General features: G+C 46.5%; 1 protein-coding gene and 1 long non-coding RNA gene across 2 annotated transcripts in view; one reads left to right on the top strand and one right to left on the bottom strand.

Moving 5' to 3' along the window:
- Positions 1 to 495, bottom strand: part of LOC128347631 (uncharacterized) — a 28,880-nt gene extending 28,385 nt beyond the window's left edge. The window contains exon 1 of the long non-coding RNA XR_008317627.1: positions 430 to 495. This is a non-coding gene — a long non-coding RNA (uncharacterized LOC128347631). The remainder of the gene's footprint in view (positions 1 to 429) is intronic.
- MCRS1 (microspherule protein 1) lies at positions 302 to 18,087 on the top strand. Its single transcript, XM_053302558.1, has 14 exons — positions 302 to 399; positions 6,250 to 6,379; positions 7,280 to 7,418; positions 10,512 to 10,670; positions 11,273 to 11,382; positions 12,133 to 12,241; positions 13,016 to 13,154; positions 13,249 to 13,324; positions 13,460 to 13,488; positions 14,171 to 14,263; positions 15,029 to 15,111; positions 16,026 to 16,113; positions 16,886 to 17,013; positions 17,481 to 18,087. Exons 2-14 carry the CDS (start codon positions 6,270 to 6,272, stop codon positions 17,565 to 17,567), a joined length of 1,350 nt encoding a protein of 449 aa, XP_053158533.1. The 5' UTR covers positions 302 to 399; positions 6,250 to 6,269; the 3' UTR covers positions 17,568 to 18,087.
- Positions 18,088 to 18,709: the final 622 nt, after the last annotated feature.

Genomic DNA, 18,709 nt, shown 5'->3' with positions numbered 1-18,709 from the left:
CCTCTGGGAAACTCACAGGCAAGAGGTGAGGGCTGCATGCCCTCTCGCTTGCTGTTGCTCCCAGGCTGCAACTGGTACCGTATTTAGTCTAGAGGCATCGTGCCTATGAGGCCGGAGGTGGCCTATAGAATGTTGAGAAAATGCCAGGGTGCCGTAGCCAAAAGGGTGCCTCGGCATGACAACCAGGTGTATCAAATTTGGGGGGTCCGCACCTGACTGGAATTCTGCCCTTAACTAAGATGGCCGCCCTGCACAAAGGTCAGGGAGAGGCGCTTCTCCTTGAGAACCCGGAACTGATTCTCTTTCCCCCCTCGCCCTGCCGGAAGTGATTCAGCTTTCTCTCGAGTTTCCGAGGCGGACGCTGGACAGAGGCAGGAGTCGTTGTAGCGCTCGGGAATGGTGAGACATTATTGCTAAAGCCCTTCTTACCGCCTCGGAGATGAGTTTGAGATTAGCCGCAGGGAACCTTTTCTCCTTTCGGTTGCGAGGCGCAAAGGGCTGGGATTTATGGAAAGCGCATGCGCGACAGGAGACTGGGTGGTAGAATCGCGCACGCGCACGGCGGCTGTCTCTGTATCCCCACCCCCCACTTCTGATAGTTCGATAGCTGAGAATGCCGATACATTGAGGACGAAACCTCGACAGCCTGGTGCGCGGGCGTGGCTTGAGCAGGCGTAGTTCGCGCTTGCCAGCCCTTCAACCTGTGCTTATTTATCATATGCTTTCCTTTCCTCCAAGGAACTCAGAGCACTTCCCCCTGTTTGTTTATCCTCACAAGAATCCTGTGAAGTAGGTCAGGCTGGGAATGAGTGCCAAGGCGAAGTGGGGATTTGAACCTGGAGCTCTTCGTTTGACGCCCTGATATAGGGCTGCACAACTTCAGCCCTCCAGCAGGCGTTGAGCGAGAGTTCCCATCATCCTGAGTATTGGCCACTGTGGCTGGGGATGATCAGAATTGTAGCCCAACAACAGCTGGAGGGCTGAAGTTGTGCAGCCCTGCTCTAATCCCTGCACCACAGTTGTGGTACTAACTTGTATTTTAAGGCAGCCATCATGGCATACTTGGATGCAGTGGGGCTGTCTTCTGAGTAAACATACATAAGATTGTGCTTTATATGATACTAGATGGGCTGGGGACAGAGCATCTGCACCTCTGGTTTGCTGGCCCACCACCACCACCTCCTTCGCCTGCCCAGAGCTGCCGCCTTCTTCCTCTTACCTGCCCGCCCTCATCTTCTTTTCTGACGCCTGCCAGCCACCGTTTTCTGGCTGCTCACCTGCTGGCCGGCTATCCAGCTAGCAGTCATGGCCGGCTGCTGGTTGCGGCCCCCTCCCACCCCATGGTTTTCTTCAGCTGGCCAGTGGGATAGCCACCTCCACCGTTGCCATATTCTTTCTCTCGCCCGTCCCTGTTGCTATCGGCAGCTGTTTGCAAACTCTCGTGAGAGCTGCCACACATGGGATTAGTGACTGGTACATCTAAGAGAAATATATATGAAGAAGAAGATATAAAAAAGATATCACTGTTTTCATCTAAATATATGAGGAACTGAGACTCGGAAGCGGGGTCTTGAAGCTTTGTCTTCTCCTAGCCCAGAGCTGGCACAAGTGTGTGTAATAAGCACATAAGACAAGCCCTGCTGGATCAGGCCCAAGGCCTATCTAGTCCAGCATCCTGTTTCACATAGTGGTCAACCAGATGCCTTTGGGAAGCCCACAGGCACAAGATGGAACCCACCTACAGACTTCCCAGAGTTGAGTGAGCTGCAGAGGATCCAAGGGAGATACAAAGTTGGGTGGTTTGTAGCAGATGCCACTAAGGAAAATGTTTGTGGGTTCTAGCAGTCAGCCATGAAGGGGTTGTTAAAAGCAGGGGTGGGTTAACCAATCTTTCATGGTCACCTTTTTTAAAAACTAGAGAGGCTGTGGTCCATTGATGTGTTTTAAATTTACAAAGCAGGAGTGGATACCTAGGGTCCCTTAACAGATAAATTATAACCAATCTGAATAAAGTGGTCCTGAGTAGCAATTTGAAGACCTGAAATAATTAGGTGCCAGTTCAGACAACATTTTAGCCGACTGTCCCATCTAATGTGATTTAAGAAGCCTTGCTCCAGCAAATGTGTGTGTTACTCCTTGTGTGGGGGTCACAATTCATCCAAAATACTCCTCTACGGAGTATATGCACCAAATAGTACTTTAAATTATATTGTATGCAAGGGTGGAGAGATGTGCATGTTCTCTGAACACTCACTTCGTAATCATATGGGGTGAGCTGGTCAGGTGAAGTATCTTCTGAACTGGCCATATGGAAAGAGAGGGTGGTTGTTTTTTTTAATGGGGTCTGAAATGGAAAAATCAAAAATTGTGATGGAGTGGAGACAACCATCATGTTCTGAAGTACTTTGTCTTTTAGGAGAGGAGAGCTGGTCTTGTGGTAGCAAGCATGACTTGTCCCCTTAGCTAAGCAGGGTCCGCCCTGGTTGTATATGAAAGAGAGACTAGAAGTGTGAGCACTATGAGATCTTCCCCTCAGGGGATGGAGCCGCTCTGGGAAGAGCAGAAGGTTCCCTCCCTGGCTCCTCCAAGATAGGGCTGAGAGAGATTCCTGCCTGCAACCTTGGAGAAGGTGCTGCCAGTCTGTGAAGACAATACTGAGCTAGATAGACCAATGGTCTGACTCGGTATATGGCAGCTTCCTATGTTCCTATGTTTTGCAATGGTGACTGAAATACCTTAAAGCTGTAAAAAACAACAACACACACACACAAGAAGAAAATTGTTATACAGCCAGTTCACACTGCTGGCTCAGATCCTAGTTTCAAAGATAGTGAGTTTAGTGATGAGTTCATGGCAACTTTTTAAAAAATAAGACTACTAAACAAAGCAGTACTTTCAGGACCAGGAAGGAAAAGCACTTCCAGATGTTTCAGAACACAGAACACCTTAAGAGGTGTGGGAGTGCAACTTGGGAGCTGGTCAAACATATTGCCCCTGCAACATGATGGCAAAGCCTTTGTGCAGCACAGATCCTTGACTCCTCTTGCTTTTCACTTGCTTGAGATTCCTCCATCTTATGCATCAAAAGAAAAAAACTTAGGTATGTTTGAAAAAACAAATGCTGTCTTCCCAAGTAGGTCTCCTGCAGCCTTTGTCTTAGCAGGCTTGTGCTGTGCAGTGTTCTGAGGATGCAGCAGGAGCAGTGTCCTTGCAATGGGAAGCTGCTCTTAATGCAGCCAGAGCCTTCCTGAGCCACAATGTGCGCTCGTTGAAGAGCATGGAGTGATTTTCACTGATTCCTTTGCCTCTGCTCTTTGCCTTCCAGGAGTATGTCCCTGAGGGCTGTGCAATCCTCAGGGATGTATATTTGGAAGGAAGGAACACATATGGCGGCAGGGAAGATCAGCAGAAATTATTCCTCCACTTCCCTCGCATTTATGCTCTGCTGCGCAGGAAGACTGCCTGTAAGGATGTGTCGTTGCTGTGTCTTGCTGTGTCCTCAGAACACTGCTGTGCCTGTTGGCCACCTACTTCAGCCAGATTTACGTGCAAGTTGCTCTAGTGTGCGAATATTTCTGTAGGCGTGGCAGCTGTTTAGCTTACTAAGGAAAGGAAGCTTGTTTTCACACAGCTTGCAGTTATGAGCAGTTTTATAGCAAGACTGGAAACATTCTAATTGTTTAAAAATGTGTTGCTGATGCTTAAGAACATGGAATATTTTTCCAGCCATATGCAAAAATAAACCAAATTACCCTTTGAATCCATAAAGAAGGGTCTCTTATACTTCTTTTACAGATGGCTAACTGAAGCTGAGTGTTCTGATTGATTATGCGGTGGTTCCAATGAGCAGAACTTTAATTTATGTTCTAGACTAAAATTCTGTTTGCTATACTGTGCTGATGTCATTGCCTTGGAAGGCATCATCTCTCAAATAATAACAGTGATTCTAATCCTAAATACATTTTCTTAGAGGAAAGTTCCACTGAGATCAATAAGACATTCCTAACAGTGATGTGGGGTGGAACATTTTCCATACCTATATTTTTCTGCAGAAAATATTCAATTTCTAAAAATGCATTATTTCATAACATTAATTAGTAACATAAATTTATTTTTTATTTATTTATTTTTACATTTATTATTATTGTTGTTGTTGTTTACATTTATTGTTGTTATTGTTATTATTATTTATATCCCGCTCTTCCTCCAAGGAGCCCAGAGCGGTGTACTACATACTTGAGTTTCTCTTTCACAACAACCCTGTGAAGTAGGTTAGGCTGAGAGAGAAGTGACTGGCCCAGAGTCACCCAGCTAGTTTCATGGCTGAATGGGGGTTTGAACTCAGGTCTCCCCGGTCCTAGTCCAGCACTCTAACCACTACACCACACTGGCTCACTAAATAAATGGATACAATAATAACAACAATGAATAAATGGATACAATAATAACAACAATGAATGAATGGATACAATACCAGTCAAACTGGACAATTTCACCCCCACCCCCTGAAAATGTTATTTTTGCTGCAATATACAAACACTAGAGATTTATCCTAGTAAATGTCTATATAAGTAATGCACAGCTTTTTGGACTTGCTGAAGTTTCATGTTAACAGGTTTTAGTGCATTCATTTTCTTTCTTTAACATTTAAAGCATGTAAGGGAAGTCCATGCTATTGAATTGTAATACTGAATATTTACCAGTATAGGGGAAGGGCCAGAGTTCCATCACAGAGCACATACTTTGCAAGCAGAAGATCTTGGGTTCAATCCTTGGCATCTCCAGACAGAGCTGGGAAACATCCATCTGAAATTTGGAGAGGTACTTCTAGGCAGCATGGACCACAGGTTTTCAAACTGTGGGCAGTGGGGCAAGCTGGCTGTGAAGTAAAAAAATGTTGCTTGCTTGCTCATTCCTCCACTCACTTTAGTGCTGCTTCTCTACATCTCCTTCTTGCCCTGGCATAACACAGTGTGGGGAGAGGGAGGAGAAGCAGCTGGCTGACCTGAGAGCAAAGCCTCTTCGTGTCTGAGTGTGCAATTCCACTTACCATGAGGCAGAGCTCGAAAGAGGGCAGTGAGATGCCGCTACTGCTCCACATCTTCCCCACTGCCCTTCTCTCCTCCAAAGCAGGGAAAGAAGGTGTGGCGCATGGCCTTCTGGTTCCCACTCAGCTGAAGCGCCCCAGAGCACTTGGGCAGAGTGGCAGCTGAACAGACTAGCTCCATGGCTCCCTTTCTTGCTCTTGAGGAGAGAAGGGGAATGGCCTTGGGGGCTGCTGCTTGGTCCAGAGGCACGGCATGCTTTGGTCGAGCAGCAACCCCAAAGCCGGCTGCCTCCCTTCTCTTCTCCAAACGGGGAAGAAAGGCCTGGAGCATGTCCTTCCAAGTGCCACTCACGCACTGCGCCCCAGCGTGCTTTGCCAAGCGGGCACTCTCCACTCCTCCCTGTCCTGCTTTGAGAACAAGAAAGGGCGGAGGAGTCCTTAGTGGCTGCTGCGTGGCAGCTGCATGCTGGTGGGATGTAACTTTCTGACGGCTCTTCTGCCAAGGTGCCTCAGTATGAACCAAAAATAATAATAATAAAGTGATTCACCAAGACCCCAAATGATTTCCAAATGGCCTGGGAGGGAGAGGTGTGTGTGAGTCTGAGAACACTGGTGCAGACAGTACTGGCCTAGATTCATCAAGGGTCTTACTCAGTAGAAGGCTGCTGCTTATGTTCATCTGTATTCCAATAAAAATAATTTCCATTTAAAACTTAAATTTGCTTGTAATATGTAAACTGTGTCAATTGTGCTTTATTGGGTTCCCCCCAAATAAATATTTCAGTTCAGATACATTTGGCTGCTGGTAAAAAAAACTTGAGCAATATTTATATACCACTTAAAATTAATGTGATACAGTTATTTTGGTTTTGTTTACTAAGGATCAGTCACGTAAACGCTCTGGGTCCCAGTTGATTTAGGGCAGTGGGAAATTTCCCAGAAAGCCCACATCACTGGTTTCTAAGTAAAGGTGTTTAAGAATTAGACAGATGCCTGAAGGGTTCTTGGTGAATGCAGCCTCAAATTTGGGGTATCTCCGAACTTCTGGGGCTTCCATGGTTTGTGTCAGTCCATAGTCACTTCGTGGCTTGTTTTATTATCCTCTGAAATGTCCAGTATTGGCCACATAGCTAAAGTGATCTAGGATGGGATTGGAAATTAGAGCCATTTGAGTAGATTTGGTGTTCCGCTTTCCATGGCAGACGTGCTGGATTCCAGACTGATGGCGTCGGGCACAGCGAGCCGCTCTGAAGATGAAGAGTCTCTGGCAGGACAGAAAAGGAGCTCATCTCAGGTGTCGGGTGCCATTCCAAAACGACGCAGTTCATCCAGGTACCATGCTGCATGTGATTGGGAAGAGAGCCCAGGGGGAAAGAGGCTATCTGGCATTTGAATAACTGTACTTGGCTTGGGGACTCAAGTAGCTGGGTAGAGTATAGGTCAGGTCCTTGTAGTGCTGAAGAACAGATAAACTGTCTGGTCCTTCGTATGTAGAGGTTGCTACCTGTTTTGAGGACAACCAAGAGGTTCATGTGCATGAAACATTATTTGAACTGCTTATTTAAGACATAATTTGCCTAAATTATGGGAGCAATAATTTGCATTCATGGAGTCTGTTGGTTGGCGTTAGGTTCAACCGATTTAAGCAGTGGTCTGCAAAACCGCCTGACTTTCAGTGGCCAGCCAGAATCTCTGGTTGCCACCAACTGTATTCCTCTTTAAGATTGGGGGGAGGGATGGGGTCTTGTGCTGCACTTCAGAGGCACTTTCTAAAGCCCAATAAAAGGTCAGAGATAAACCCTTGCCCACTTTTTGTCTTTGTGTTTGTTATTAAATGCACTAGCCAGGCGTTGCCGGAACCGAAGGGGTATTACTTGTGGGTCAAATGGGCAGTGACCCAAAATTTGGCTGTCGATTTAAAAACCAAATGTGCCTCATTCAGAGTTATGACCTGGACCCTGAATAATTTCCCCAAATTATTATTATTATTATTAAATGACCCAGGCTTTTCATTCTGGAGCTGAGAACAAATTCCTTTCAGTGAAACAGCATTAATTCTGAATCTCTGTGTAGATCCAGCCTTCAGGATCTTCCTTGGTGGCCATCTTACTTTTGACAGCTCATGCTGATATTGTTTGTGGCCATGCTGATGAGGCCGTTGGACCTGATATGCTGCGTTGCAGTAGGGTAGGGTGTGGATCGTGAGAGTTCGGCTTTTGTTCCTCATCCCAGGTTCATCAAGCGGAAGAAGTTTGATGATGAACTGGTAGAGAGCAGCCTCGCCAAATCATCCAGCCGGGCCAAGGGCCCAAGTGGGGTTGAGCCTGGGCGCTGCTCTGGCAGTGAGCCCTCTTCCAGTGAGAAGAAGAAGGTGAGTTGTGTGTGGCAGGAAGAGCTGGCACACAGACTGTGTCGAACAACTGCTAATCTCAGTGGACCCACTGCTGGGTCATCTCAAACTTCATGCTTTTAAAAACCAGAAATCTAGTAGCCAGAAAAATAGACTGGGAAAATGGGTATAATACTAAATGTCAATAATTTTCATCACTAAGATTTAAATGAAAATAAAACACTTTTTTCATGTTGTTGTAGGGAGCATGAAGTTGGGGGTGGGGGAGGTTGGAGGAGGACAGGCCAAAGAATAGGGAAAGGGAGATAGGAGAGAGAGGTTGCTTTGAAAAGGGACAAGGTGAACATTTGGCTCTTGGAAGTGTCAGTTCTTTGGTTTCTGAACATGCTACTCATTTTTATTCAGACTTTTGTCTGCAGTTTTTGAGAGCTAGATGCTAAGTAAAGTGAAACTAGAATTGTCATTGTACAAGTGTGAATTTATGAAGCTGCCTTGTACCATCTCGGTTCAGGGGCAACACTGAGCCATGATATAAAGCTAGGTGAATGAGTCTAAAGTTGTGTTTTCCCTTTGAGAGGAGAAGGAAAGCTTTTGCTTTCACTCCAAGAACAAACTGCGGTTTCATGATACACATAAGCACCGGGAACTAGTTAACTGCAGGTTTGTTAACTAACTACAGTTAGAAAAGGCCAGGGTATTGAAACATGGCTTATTTTTAACTATCCTGGCTTTGTTTTAACTCTAGTTAGTTAACAAACCACAGTTCCCTGAATTAGTATGTAGTGTAAAACTGTAGTGTAGTGTTTACAGGTGAAACTCGAAAAATTAGAATATCGTGCAAAAGTTCATTAATTTCAGTAATGCAAATTAAAAGGTGAAACTGATATATGAGATAGACGCATTACATGCAAAGCGAGATAAGTCAAGCCTTAATTTGTTATAATTGTGATGATCATGGCGTACAGCTCATGAGAACCCCAAATCCACAATCCCAGAAAATTAGAATATTGTGAAAAGGTTCAACAGTCTAGGCTCCAGGTGTTCCCACTCCAATCAGCTAATCAATCCATAACACCTGCAAAGGGTTCCTGAGCCTTTAAATGGTCTCTCAGTCTGGTTCATTAGGAATCATAATCATGGGAAAGACTGCTGACTTGATAGTTGTGCAGAAAACCATCATTGACACCCTCCATAAGGAGGGAAAGCCTCAAAAGGTAATTGCAAAAGAAGTTGGGTGTTCCCAAAGTGCTGTATCAAAGCACATTAATAGAAAGTTATGTGGAAGGGAAAAGTGTGGAAGAAAAAGGTGCACAAGCAGCAGGGATGACCGCAGCCTGGAGAGGATTGTCAGGAAAAGGCCATTGAAAAGTGTTGGGGACTTTCACAAGGAGTGGACTGAGGCTGGAGTTAGTGCATCAAGAGCCACCACACACAGACGGATCCTGGACATGGGCTTCAAATGTCGTATTCCTCTTGTCAAGCCGCTCCTGAACAACAAACAACGTCAGAAGCGTCTTACCTGGGCTCAAGAAAAAAAGAACTGGTCTGTTGCTCAGTGGTCCAAAGTCCTCTTTTCTGATGAGAGCAACTTTTGCATCTCATTTGGAAACCAAGGACCCAGAGTCTGGAGGAAGAATGGAGAGGCACACAATGCAAGATGCTTGAAGTCCAGTGTGAAGTTTCCACAGTCTGTGTTGATTTGGGGAGCCATGTCATCTGCTGGTGTTGGTCCACTGTGCTTCATTAAGTCCAGGGTCAACGCAGCCGTCTATCAGGAGATTTTGGAGCACTTCATGCTTCCTTCCGCAGACGAGCTGTATGGGGATGCTGACTTCATTGTCCAGCAGGACCTGGCACCTGCCCACACTGCCAAAAGTACCAAAACCTGGTTCAGTGACCATGGGATTACTGTGCTTGATTGGCCAGCAAACTCGCCTGATCTGAACCCCATAGAGAATCTATGGGGCATTGCCAAGAGAAGGATGAGAGACATGAGACCAAACAATGCAGAAGAGCTGAAGGCCGCTATTGAAGCATCCTGGTCTTCCATAACACCTCAGCAGTGCCACAGGCTGATAGCATCCATGCCACGCCGCATTGAGGCAGTAATTGCTGCAAAAGGGGCCCAAACCAAGTACTGAATACATATGCATGCTTATACTTTTCAGAGGTCCAATATTGTTCTATTTACAATCCTTGTTTTATTGGTTTCATGTAATATTCTAATTTTCTGGGATTGTGGATTTTGGGTTCTCATGAGCTGTACGCCATGATCATCACAATTATAACAAATTAAGCCTTGACTTATCTCGCTTTGCATGTAATGCACCTATCTCATATATCAGTTTCACCTTTTAATTTGCATTACTGAAATTAATGAACTTTTGCACGATATTCTGATTTTTCGAGTTTCACCTGTAGTATAAAAGTGAGCACAAAATCTTCCATTCTCCTCCTCTTGTGCATGCCGGCCGTGGGGAGGGGCGGGACGTGTGGGGGGTTGATCATGGCTTCTTTAAGCTTGTAGAACTCTTCCATGGTGTTGCATCTGAAGGTTGCCCACAGAGAGCCATGTCAGGCACCATGCATGTTCTTGTGAGAGCAGAGCAAGCAGTCAGCCCCCTGAAGAAAATAGGCCTTGAGGAGGGATTGTATGACTTCTGACCAAATGCAAAATCCACACCACACACACACGAGAGAGAGAGAGAGAGAGGTGATATTGAAGCATTAAATGTTTCTGTCCAAATTCAAGATTTGAATCCTAATGTGTCTGACGATATTCCTTGTCCAGCTAATGAGCACAGATGATTATTTTTCAATTGGTTGACTTGCTTTAGGGTCCCGTCTGCATCACCCATTCTTCCACGGTCAAAGCAGTGTTTATGCATACTTGGTAAATTTGTGCTGTGTTTGCTCTTCTCTCCCCCCACCCCCATTTTAACTGCTGATTGGCACCTGAACATGCAGGATTCCTGGGACTTTAAGCACAATGGGGGTGCCTCCAGGACCTTGACACCTAATCGGTCACCTGCCACCCCTATGCAGCTGATCTGGGTGCCATTGGAATTCTCCTTCCTCAGGGTCTGTACGCCAACATATTTGCTTCCTCCTCAGGTATCCAAATCCATCTCTGCCCCTGTCACTCCGAGCCCAGCTCCAAATCCCAGCCTCGCCAAGCGGATGAAGAAGAGCAAGCAGCCCTTGCAGGTGACCAAGGATTTGGGCCGATGGAAACCCACTGACGATCTGTTGCTGATCAACGCCGTGCTTCAGGTAAAGGAGTGGGGGTAGCCTGGGGATATGTGCCATGCGTTCTTAAAATCAAGATTCGTATTTGACCTGGAGCAGCAGTTGGTTCATTATTGAAGGCCATTGGTGCTTCAAGAAGCCTGAGAAGGTCGGCTAAGATGGGGCTCTTGGGGAGTCTCCTGTCTGTAGATCTTTAACAAAGTAACATCATCATGTGCCTCCATACTGTTCTTTGGGCCCATATATGGCCTGACCTTTACTGGACATGTTTATCAGGAGCTGTAATATGAAGCTTGAGGGCCTTGCATCTCCACATGTTCTGACTCCAACTGTGTCTTTCCCAGTATCCCACTGTGATTCCCTTTTGGCTCACACGCAGTCCTTCAGTGTATCAGTGCACTTGATGCCATTAATGCTCCGCTTTGCCTTTTTTAAACAGTCTGTTTGCTTTGGACCAGAGTGTAGGTGTACCTTACTGCCATACCTCAGCGCTGGTAATCTCTCCATGTGTCGCAGTGTGATTCCTGGGTTGACAAACCCAGAGACATTTGTTACATGCTGGAAAGGAAATGGAAAGTCATTATTCCCCAGGATTCAGATCCTGTTCTCTCTCTCCTTCTTTCCAGACAAATGACCTAACATCTGTGCATCTGGGGGTGAAGTTTAGCTGTCGGTTTAACCTGCGGGAAATCCAGGAGAGGTGGTATGCTTTGCTGTATGACCCTGTGATCTCCAAGTAAGTCTATGGCTCTTGCAGTCAGAGGTATGGGACAGATGTAGATTGGGGCTTGAGCTGGTTTCTGATCTCTCACAACCTTAGCTTCTGTCAGAGGAGCATCCTGTTTCCAGGTGCGGGGAAGTGATAGAGGGTTTCCTTTTCAGTTTGGCAGCCATAGGCTATCTCCAGTTCAGGACCACGAGTGGATTAGCCTGTGGTTGCAGGCAAGACATTTTATGATGCTGAAGGAGGGACATGCATGTATGTGGCTATAAACATTGTTTCAATTTATTTATTCATTCATTTTGGCAAATTTTTATCCTGCTGCTTACTAAAAACCCAAACAAAGAAAACCTCCTCTCAAGTCAGCTTATCAATCAAATAAGAAAATTAAAACCATAAACAGCACCATGAAAACTGACAATGACAAAAATAAAACAGCAGAAGAATAAGACAGCATCAGGAACAAGATAAAGCAGAATCACGTGGCATTTTAAACAGTCTGGGAAAATAGAAAGGTCTCTGTTGGGCACTAAAAGAACCCTGACATAAATGTCGCCTTAAAGGGAGTGAGGAGTTGGGGGGTTGTTGCCTTCTGATTGCACCCTCCCTGCCCAGTGGGTCAAAGTGGGGCTAGAGCAGCAGCTGTATGTCCCTTTCCCTTTTGAAGTGGATGGGTGTAACTCCTGGGTGAGGGCCACGGGCACCTTCTCCCACTGACTCTTGCGGACTTGCGAGGTTTATTCCTCTCCCCCCTTTCTTCCTCAGGCTGTCCTGTCAGGCTATGCGGCAGCTGCATCCTGAAGCCATTGCTTCCATGCAGAGTAAAGTGCTCTTCAGCAAAGCAGAGGAACAGCTGCTAAGCAAAGTTGGATCAGTAAGTGGATACTTGAGCCCTGGATCTAGTCGTCTTGGGAAGCGGCAAGGCAGGGGTTGAGGTAGCCGCGTTGCCATCCGATGGGGTTTTCTTTTTGCGGTAGTGCGCATGTTGGCTTGTTTGATAGCACCTGTAAAATAGATCTGTTTTCTCTTTATGCATATAGTCTCTATGTGCATTGCCTTTTGTGGTGTGTCTTTTTACAAGAGCAGCATGTGGTGGCGCAGCAGGGAAGCAGCTTGCCTAGGGAGCAAGAGGCTGTGAGTTCAAATCCTGTAATCTCATATTGTGCGGGAGGAAGGCTCTGTGGTCGCCAGGAGTTGACACCGACTTGATGGCACAATCTTTTGAGAGCCAGCGTGGTGCAGTGGTTAGAGTGCTGGACTAGGACCGGGGAGACCCGAGTTCAAATCCCCATTCAGCCATAATACTAGCTGGGTGACTCTGGGCCAGTCACTTCTCTCTCAGCCTAACCTACTTCACAGGGTTGTTGTGAAAGAGAAACTCAAGTATGTAGTACACCGCTCTGGGCTCCTTGGAGGAAAAGCGGGATATAAATGTAAAAAATAATAATAATTAAAAAATAATGTAGCCATTCTAACGTTCATGCCCCTTGCTTGTAAATTTCACTCCTGTGGTCTTTCAAGAAAACCTGCAGTTGATGTGAACTTGACATGCATAACCATTCTAGAATTATCGTAAACCTAACTTAAGTTTCCTATTCATAAACATTGCAACCCTTGTAGTGATTCTTCGTGTCTCCCCCACTCCCAGACCAGCCAGCCCACTCTCGATACCTTCCAGGACCTGCTGCACAAACACCCAGAGGTTTTCTACCCCTCACGCACTGCCAAGGTCCTGCAAACTCATTGGCAACTCATGAAGCAGTATTACCTCCTGGATGACCAAACTGGTAAGGCCAGCATATCTACTCTCTGGTAGTACCTGAGGCCAAGGCTTGTGCCAGGATTCTAACCTACTGTTGGCTCTCTTTTGGTCACATTCAGTGCAGCCACTGCCCAAAGGGGACCAGGTGCTGAATTTCTCTGATGCTGAAGACATGATAGATGACAGCAAACTAAAGTAAGTGAAAGGGAGATGGGTAGGGCCAGCAGCCATGAAATGAGCTACTGGCATTGGGAGTGGTCATTTAGCAATCCAAGATCGGCCTGACTCCCCCTCCCCCTTCTGAACTATATCCTCTATTCTTTCCTTTAGGGATGTACGAGATGAGGTGTTGGAGCATGGTGAGTTGGATTCTGTTGGTTTCTGTGAGGATCAGGAAGAATGCCATTTCCCCAAGCAATTCCACATAATAGGCTCTGTGTGGTCCTAGCTATCATATCCAGAAAGGCCATCACTTGAATGAAAGTGCTGGCCAGTTGCAGGGGGACAAGAGCAGGAGAGGGGGACCTTCTTCCATCTCCTGCTTGCGGGTTTCCCAGATGCATCTGGTGGGCCACTGTGAGAAGCAGGATGCTGAACTAGATAGGCCTTGGGCCTGATCCATCAGGGCTTTTCTTATCATCTTACATTCTTATGGAATAGGCACAAACTGTGTTCTCTTAAAATCCCAAGCAGAACCCACTTGTAGGAATTAGAGTCCTTATTGGGCACCTGTGGAAGAGAAGTAGGGCTGAGCCTCATTGCTCTGCCTACTATCCAGACTCCTTATTCAGGGATGCTCCCCCTTCATTGTGCAGAAGCTCTCTCCATTGACTTGAGAATCAGCTCTTGCTGCAGAAAGAGTGGCATATCCTTCTCCTTTGATTTCCCCCCTTTGGCCTCGCTTAGACAAAAGCAAGCTTTCCCCACAGCGGGATATGCCAGTCCCAAGAGCACCACACTCTCTTCGCCTGTTTGTTTAAAAAGTTATCCTGCTTTTCCATCAAATGCCTGTTCTTCCCACTTGCCGCCCTCTCCTTGCAGAACTGACTGTGGCTGACCGGAGGCAGAAGCGTGAAATCCGGCAGCTGGAACAAGAGCTGCACAAGTGGCAGGTGCTGGTGGACAGCATAACAGGTGAGAGAGCGAGTGAGCACACTCCTTCGGTGTGAGCAACTCAGTGAGGCTTGGAGGAAGAAGGAATAGACTCCAGGGCCTGGAACCTGAACAGTGTCATCGAGTGACAGGGCCAAGACACCTCTGCCAGTCAGCAGAGAGGCTGCTTCTGGGAATTGACACTCTTGCCATCAGCTAGCTACTGAGTTCATCTGCAGCTCTTTCTTCTGAGAGAAGTCTAAAATCGACTGCATTGTCAGCTAGGGATGCGCCAAACCTGTCCGAAAGTCCTGCATTCGAGCTGGTTTCGGAGTGTCTGTGGGCTCAATTTAAGGGACACTGAACAGGAACGCTGCCAGCCCCCTACCCACACTGTTTAGGAGAGTGCCAGCGGGGGGTGGGTGGGGGGAGTGGCGGGGAAGGGATAGGCAGGTAGGAAGCACCTTCCCTATCCCTGCCCTCCCAGGAGTGCACGGACCGGTTCCCTTGCACATCCCTGTCATCAGCTGCAGGGCCCAGATCTCCATCTATCCTGATTGAAGTGCACAAAGAGGTGGAATTAGAATTGTAAGCTGTTTTGGAAGCCAGTGTTGACAAGGAGGGGTGTGTGTGTGTGTGTGTGTGTGTGTGTGTGTGTGTGTGTGTAGGGCTGAGGCATTACTAAAAGGCTTGCACTTCAAGTAGATGGTATTTAAAACAAAAAACCCAGCATGCTTTATCTATGGAAGTCTGCTGCACTTCCTTCTATAGGCGCTGCCTGTCTAATCTCTCCTTACCTTCTTCCAGGAATGAGCTCCCCTGATTTTGATAACCAGACATTGGCTGTGTTGCGTGGGAGGATGGTGCGTTACCTGATGCGCTCCCGAGAAGTAAGTCAAGTGATTGGTTCAGCTCCTTAACCTCTGAGAATGCAAAAAACTTCATTGTAGAAATTGAATAGTTTTGCCAGCAACAGATTTGATATCAGTATCTGGCAAGATTCTCTCTCCTGCACTCCCCCTTTAGTCTTTATGCAGAATCAAAGCTCTCCTCTGATCAGTGTGTGAGAAAATGGGTGCCATTCTCCCTGGAGCTCCCCAAATACTTAACAAAGAATAATAGCATCTGATTTGATGGCACACAATGTATGTGTGCACACGTACAGTTTCAAGGGTTAGGGAATTCTCATGAGTACTTATGAGCATTGTGTCCATGCTTCTGAGAGGTTGACAGCACAATCCTACATATGTTTACTCAGAAGTAAGTCCCACTCAGTTCAATGAGGCTACTCACAAGCAAGCAGGCGTAAGATTGCAGCCTGAATCTCTGTATAGTTTCCCATATATACTTTAGCCCTTCTGCTAAAAAAGGCATCAATTTAAATTCAGGACATAACTGGAATTTTACTGGACTGTTGTGACTATCTTGGAGCAAGACAAGGTTGCCTGTATTCCATATATCTGTAATTGCATTATATGAGTATGTGGTATATGGTGCAGAATTCAACATCCTGAGATATTTCAAGCATTCATTATTTTTAAAGCAGGTTTCCCAAGCTTTAAAAACCATATACTTCTGCTGCTTATCACTTACCTGCATCTTCTTTCCTGGCGTCATACCACCTTTACCAAGAAATGGCAACCTCAGTATCCACTTTAGAATACATTGTGCCGATTGCAAACATTAATGCAAAATATGGAACTGCCTTGTGTTGATTTGATAACTGATTTATAATTTTATTGAAGCAAACTTGCCAGTTCTTTTGGCACACAGTTTGAACAGTTGTGCCAATTTTTTCTTCCAGATCACGCTTGGCAGAGCCACCAAAGACAATCAGATTGATGTGGACCTAGCTTTGGAGGGGCCAGCCTGGAAAATATCCCGCAAACAAGGTCCTGGAGAAAGAGCTGTTGAGTTGGTGGGCCACCAGTTTGAGAAAGGAGCCATTTTGTGGCTCGTTGTTATAGAAAGCAATGGTTATTCCCCCCCTGCAATTTTTTGCAGGAAAATGGGGCAATTGAGACTTGGGGGTGGCATTCCTGGACTGCTGGAGCATGGTGGGGCACTTTATCTTGCTATTTTTGTGGTTTTGCCCCTCCAGGAACCTAACTCCCCTCTTTACATTGACTTTAATGCCCTGTTATCCACGGTTGTAGGGCGGAACGGAACCGCCACGGATAATGGGGTTCACGTGTACCTAGTGATCCTTGTGTTTTTTCTTCTGGGAGGATTAGAGGCCTTTAGATTTGAGGACAGGGTAGTATACCCTACTAAAGCAGGAGTGGTCAACTGATGGCCATGTGTTAAATCTTCAAGGCATTTGTTGAAATTCTGTAAACTCCAGTAAACTTACTAGCCTTCCTAGTGTTAAAAAAACATCTAAAAAGCCCATTTCACTGGTGTGTTAAAGCTTGTGCTGTTGTTAAATACACAGCCTTGTGGGCGGGGGCGGGGGGGAAGACTCAGGTGTTACACTTTGGGGGGTATAACAGGTTCCAGTAAGAATAGCACATAAAAATGTACCCACCCTGCCATGAAAGCAATACTTCAAAGTATGCATGTTGACCACATCCCCTCCACTGGCATGCCCTCCAGGCTGTTCTGGCTACTTCCCCTTATTGCTCACTGGAAGTCTAGTTTTTCCTCTCTTCTACACTTTCACAGGTGTCATCAAACTGAAGAACAATGGCGACTTCTTCCTGGCCAATGAAGGCCGACGGCCCATTTATGTTGATGGGCGCCCTGTGCTCTGCGGCAGCAAATGGAAGCTCAGCAACAACTCGGTGGTAGAGGTGAGTTGTAGGATGAGGGACAGCTGTGCTCTGGTATGAAAAGTGTCTGGCCTAGGGTTGTCTTCCAGGTTGCTGGCCACATAACAAGACCAGGCTAGTGTCCAGCAAAGCTTCCTTGAGGTCACATACACCTGATTCAAGGTCTGCTAGGCCTCTGTGACACACAGTGCCTGGCTACCCCCGCTTCCCATGATTCCAGGAGTCAGATGATCCTGCACATCATACGTGAAAGGGTGTATGTGTGTGGAGCGGGTCACTTGAGCCTGATGAGAGCAGGTTGTTGCAAAACCCTACAGCTGCGATCAGGCTTGAGGTTATCCTAAGGCTCTTAGCTCTCTTCCTGGTTGGAGTGATGACAGGTTCTTGTTTTGATGGGAGGTAGGAAAGTAGCTGAATATATTAAAACCAAAACTTTCCCCTGCCCCCCACTAAATTGACCACCTCTTCCTTTTTCCCTCCTTCCCTAGATTGCCAGTCTGCGCTTTGTCTTCCTTATCAACCAGGACCTGATTGCGCTTATCAAGGCAGAGGCTGCCAAAATTGCCCAGCCCTGAGGTTTGGATTAAGCTAAAGGCATCTTTGGACCTGTGTGTGGGTTTCTCCACCCCATTCCCTCTGCCAGCAGGGATCTCCATGCTCTCTGCTGCTCATGCAGCTTCCTAGGGCCTGCCTTGCCCTCAGACTGGACTGAAACTTCTCAGTGGCCTTTCTCTTGTGGAAAGATGGGTCCTGTCTCCTCACTCAGCCGCTGTGTGTGAGAGAGGTGTGAATGGAGACCTCTGGACAACGAAAGCGGCTTGGGCTATGTGGGAAGGCGCCTCACCACCTTTACTGACTACAGTAGTGGGGGCTTGGAAGTCTTTGGGACAGAAGAGTGAAGCGATTTTCCAGGAAGGAGAGGTGGGCTGAGAGTAAGTAGCAAGTCAGCAAATAAAACTGTTAGTCTCGCTCAGTTTTGCAGTGGTGCCCCTGTTTCTGTACATGACCACTTTTCAGATCTTGTTAAAAATAGTTTTAGTGCTGGGGTGTGTGTGGAAATTCTCTTTGGATTTGAAGCAAAGGGTCTTAACAAGACGGGGCCTGTTCGTTTTTATTCTCGTTATACACCTTTGCAAGTTTGATTAACATTTTACTTTGCCTGGCTGTAACTACAAACTATTCTAGAGCTGGGTCTGAGAAGGAGACTACAGAAAAACTGGTGCATTATGTAATGCCAAGATGTATGTTTGGTAAAAGAATCTGAACGACAGAAATAACTGTTGCTGCAGTAGACTAGGACAGCTCCCTTTCTGGAAGCTGAACAATATGAAGAATGGGTGTGCAAAAGTTATCAAAATTTGGTTGCTGTCTGGTTCAGAGTAGTGGCTTACATGATGGTGTAGCATTACAGAGACATAACACTCCACCCTGGGGCTGCTGTGGATTTGTAAGGCAGCCCTGGTGCTGTTCAGAAGCAGCAGTGGCTGAAGCAGCACTACCGCAGTTCCCCCAGTGTTGGAAAGGGGGCGCTGCTTGCCCAATAGCATCAGGGCTGCCTAGTAGGGATGTGCACAAATTGGTTTGGAGGCCCTTTTACAGACCTCTGCACTGCTTTGAAGGTCCGGCAGGGGGGTTAACTTTTAAGAAGCAGGGAGGGTGCTCTTACCCCCACCCCACCCCCAGGATTTCCCCCGCTGGCACTGTGTTTAAAAATGGT

Source organism: Hemicordylus capensis, chromosome 2 (genome assembly GCF_027244095.1).
Source record: "Hemicordylus capensis ecotype Gifberg chromosome 2, rHemCap1.1.pri, whole genome shotgun sequence".
In the NCBI taxonomy this organism is placed as follows: domain Eukaryota; kingdom Metazoa; phylum Chordata; class Lepidosauria; order Squamata; family Cordylidae; genus Hemicordylus; species Hemicordylus capensis.
The sequence above is the reverse complement of the archived record's forward strand: the minus strand, read 5'-3'. Positions and strand labels throughout refer to the sequence as shown.